Source organism: Micropterus dolomieu, unplaced genomic scaffold, assembly GCF_021292245.1.
Source record: "Micropterus dolomieu isolate WLL.071019.BEF.003 ecotype Adirondacks unplaced genomic scaffold, ASM2129224v1 contig_13521, whole genome shotgun sequence".
NCBI classification, from domain to species: domain Eukaryota; kingdom Metazoa; phylum Chordata; class Actinopteri; order Centrarchiformes; family Centrarchidae; genus Micropterus; species Micropterus dolomieu.
This window is the reverse complement of record NW_025742507.1, coordinates 1-4,548: the sequence shown is the minus strand read 5'-3', so window position 1 is coordinate 4,548 and position 4,548 is coordinate 1. Positions and strand designations below refer to the sequence as shown.

Below are 4,548 nucleotides of genomic sequence, written 5' to 3'. Positions count from 1 at the left end.
GAAGAATATGAAGGAAAGAAGGCCGAGCTGGGGAAGACAGAGGCTGAAACTCAGCAGATGATCCAGAAGAGACGACTGAAGATTCAGGAGATCAAACGCTCAGTGGAGCTCAGTAAGGAAGATGCAGACAGAGAGATAGCAGGTGGTGTTCAGGTCTTCAGCGCTCTGAAGGAGTCTGTTGAGAGAAGCCAGGCCGAGCTCATCGACACGATCAAAGAGAAGCAGAGAGAGACAGAGAAACAGGCTGAAGGCTTCATCAAAGAGCTGGAACAGGAAATCTCTGAGCTGAAGAAGAGAAGCTCTGAGGTGGAGCAGCTCTCACGCTCTGAAGACCACCTCCACCTCCTCCAAAGCCTCCCGTCCCTGAACGCTGCTCCACCCACCAAGGACTGGACAGAAGTCAGCGTCCGTCCACCTTCATATGAGGGGACTGTGAGGAGAGCTGTGAATCAGCTGGAGGAGACGCTCAGTAAACAGATGAAGAAGCTGCTTGAGCTGAAGAGGGTCCAGCAGTATGCAGTGGATGTGACACTCGATCCTGATACAGCACAGCCTTGGCTCCTCCTGTCTGATGATGGAAAACAAGTAAACTGTGGTGATATAAAGAAGAATCTCCCAGACAATCCAGAGAGATTTGATACTTGTGCCTGTATATTAGCAAAGCAGAGTTTCTCTTCAGGAAGATTTTACTACGAGGTTCAGGTTAAAGGGAAGACTAAGTGGACTTTAGGAGTGGCCAGAGAGTCGATCAACAGGAAGGGAGAAATCACAGTGAGTCCTCAGAAAGGTTACTGGATGATATGGTTGAGGAATGAAAATGAGTATGAAGCTCTTGCTGACCCTTCAGTGTGTCTCTCTCTGAAGTCTCAGCCTGAGAAGGTGGGGGTGTTTGTGGATTATGAGGAGGGTCTGGTCTCCTTTTATGACGTTGATGCTGCAGCTCTTATCTACTCCTTTACTGGCTGCTGCTTCACTGAGAAACTCTACCCACACTTTAGTCCTTGTATAAACAATGGTGGTAAAAACTCTGCCCCTCTGATCATCTCTCCTGTCAATCACACTGAGTAGAACAACCATTTGATTTTCAACATTTAATGTAATAAATGTATTTGTTGCTGATGTACTCTGTATACATAGTTGATTTTTCTTTATTCTGATCAATGTGGGTTGTTTTCTGTAAATGTTTTTCTTTGATGTGTCACGTTGCTACAACACACCAATTTCACCGCTCTGATTGATTTGATCTAATTTATTCTAATAACTGCATTTCGTTCCTTCAACACTGTTAAATCATCAGAAACAACGTCCTCAGAAATAAGAAGCATTTACACGTTCCTTAAATGTCTGGCTACCAAATTCTGAACTGTTTATATTCTGATCATTGTTTCTATAAGAAGTGTTGCATACTGGCACAAATTACTGAAGAGCAGTTTATAAATGAGACAAAAGTCTTTTGTTTTTCTCTCTTTTTTCTTTTTAAATGAACAAAAGAAAATTATTATTTTTTTTTTTTATATATATTATTTTTATATAACTTTCTCTTTTTCCCTCCACTCAACTAAAAGAGCTGACTTGACACTTTAATACAAACACACCTGTCATCATGAACAAACTGCAGTCTGTGTTTTATTAAAGCGTCTCTTTTATCAACAGACGCTGGTGATTCTTCTTTCTGTGAATGAAGTAGTTCAAACTAGCTCCACCTCGACCAATGACAACATTAAAGTACCGCTTACATATTAATATATCAATAATAATGATCAATACTATAATAGTAAAACACTGACAGTAGCCACTCTGCATCAGTACTTTTACTTTTGATACTTTAAGTACATTCTGTGTACTTTTACTTGGACGCAGGACTTTTACCTGTAATGGAGTATTTTTATACTGTGGTACTGCTACTTTTACTTCAGTATATGAGTTGAATCCTTCTTCCATCGCTGGTTACTGCCTGTAAATATTTAGTGAACACATTTCTACAAAGGAGCAGCTGGTTGGAGGAATGTGTTCATTTAGTGACGCATAAACCTGCAGGAGGATGAGTGTGATCAGCTGCTGCAACTGGCTGCTGTCACTGTTGTTTTAACTTTTTACTCTGAAGCCGTTTAACAGTCGTTCGCTGCTTCAGAGTCCAAAATCATTAATAGTTCACTTCATCATGTGTTCATCAGTTCATATTGTTGTCTGAATGTCTGCTGACAGTCGGAGAACTCAGCACTGACCTTTGGGTGGTAGGAGTGGCACGACTCCGGCCGCCGCTGCACCTTCTGGGATTTCATCCTGTTGCACGTCACCGTGGTGTTATGTTCACTGCCATTAAGGAAAACAGACCACTCGCTGCTGAGGAACATTGTTGTCAACATTTTTATCGTAGTTCAAATATTATACCTGAGTTTTGGTGCTGATAGCAAAATTACTTTTTAAAAACCTGAATCCAAGGAATATAAGCAGTTTGACTGACAAAAGACAAAGTTCCCAAAAGTTATACCTTACTTTTACACTGAGAGGAGGAGCAACAGTGAAAGAGGAGAGCTGCAACGTCACATTTCCTCAAATGAAAGTGAAAGTGTGTCTGAGTGACAGCAGAGCTGCAGTCGAGACAAGTCTCTCTGTTTCTCTCTAAAGAAACTTTCAACTGAATCCATCAGGTTTTTCTCAACAGAATAGCAGAATCTCTGCCAAACCCTGGTGAGTACACGGCCCTACAAAGCCAAAATGCTCTGACTCAGTATTTGGTCAAAGTTTAGTTTCATTCAGAATCTGACTGCTCTGTTTTACCAGATTAAACATATGAAAAACATTTAATTTATGCAATCAGCGAGCTTAAGCTAATTTACCGCCTTTTTCCAACCTGTTTCTGGTATTAATTAAAACCTGAGCTCAACTCAGACAGTAAGTTCCTCTCAGGGCGGTAGCCTTTTTTAACTGAGCTCCATCGGTGGCTGTGGGGGTTGTAGAGAGACGCTGTTACAGTTTCCTGCAGTCCAGAGCAGCTTCCTTCTTTTCTTCTGTACATTTAATGTGTCTGATTCTCTGCTCTCTGTATCATCATCTTCTCTCTCTGCGCCTCCTCTTTGTCCAAGCTGACTCTCTGACACTAAAGGTCTTTAAATTAAATTTACTATGCGATGTGACAGAGGTCGCCCTAAAACATGATGTAAAACCACAGGGAACAAAAGGCAGAGTGATCCACCTCGACTTTCAGTGTCAGAAAATCCACCAAACAAACAAACTCAGTCTGACTTTTGGAAAATTTGCTCAAAGCAGGAAATTGACAGGAAATTGACAGGAAGCTCAGTTAGCGGACTCTGGCGTGCTCGTTGCCTCACGTCATATCTGCTCCAGCCTTCAGCTGAACTACATGAAAAGTTTTCAGATCAACTTTAACAGTGAAACAACACTAGCTAACACTCTACACTGCAGACCAGTCACATATGTTTCCCCAAATGTTTAATTATGGCTGGTTACTATGACAACTAATTAATGCGAGCCAGAATTATGCCTGTGGAAATTTGGTTATCCATTATTCATATAGTATACAGACCTGCACAAACACCATATTTATCACGTTTATGTAACATGAACGCCTGACGTCACTAAATCATACTGACCTACTCTTCCAACCTTAAAACTATTTGAAGAAACCGACTGCCCTAAACCATTTAAGTTTATTAACTCAAACAATTTAAGAATAAAAAAAATGTTTTGATTTGTGTCCAAGTAACTCACGTACTTATTGTTAAGGTAACTTGGGTAAATAAAGTGTATAGTACCAGTTCTATTGGAGTTAATTCAACTTAAATCTATGAAGTATTCTGCACTCAAATGATTCATTTCTCCAAACTTGTTAAAAATGTGTTATTAGAATTTATATGGTTTAAGTAAGACTAAATTAAATCCATCTTCTTTACACAAATGTTACCACTTATGTTTTATTTACTCAGTTTATTTCCACTAAAGCAAATTATTATGTTTTAGTTCTGACAACTTTAAAATCTGTTGCGGCTACACAATTAATTTGAGGAAATCGATTGCCTTAAACCTTTTAAGTTGCATTAACACAATATAAACACACACGTCTGACACTAAACTTTAACAATTTATTTAGTTGAATGCTAAACATTCATGACTGAATTACATATCAATGTTAAAACATTTCAATGTCCACAGCTCTAAACAGAAAGTGTATGTTGAAAAAACTATTAAATTTTTATATATTTTTTTTTTCCAATTATTTTATTTATATATATATATATATATTTCCAATTATTTTATTTTTAAAGATTCATATCAAACATACAACAAGGCACATTGCATTCATATTCATATGACAGTACCATATTGATAATTTTCCAAGAAAAGAAAAGGAAAGAAAAAAATTAAAAATAAAATAATAATAATAATAATAATAATAATAATAATAATAATAATAATAATAATAATAATAAATAAATAAATAAATAAATAAATAAATAAAAGGGACAAGGATAATTAAAGGGAAAAGAAACCAAGGGACTCAGCAGTAGACACTAGGAGATGAGTTTC

General features: G+C 37.8%; 1 protein-coding gene across 1 annotated transcript; it reads left to right on the top strand.

Annotated features, from left to right (window-relative positions):
* Positions 1-6: 6 nt before the first annotated feature.
* LOC123966487 (E3 ubiquitin-protein ligase TRIM21-like) lies at positions 7-1,096 on the top strand (the record flags this gene model as incomplete). Its single annotated transcript, XM_046042642.1, has 1 exon — positions 7-1,096. A coding segment is annotated over one exon (1,062 nt), but the record flags the coding sequence as incomplete, so codon positions are not given.
* Between the last annotated feature and the right edge of the window lie 3,452 nt (positions 1,097-4,548).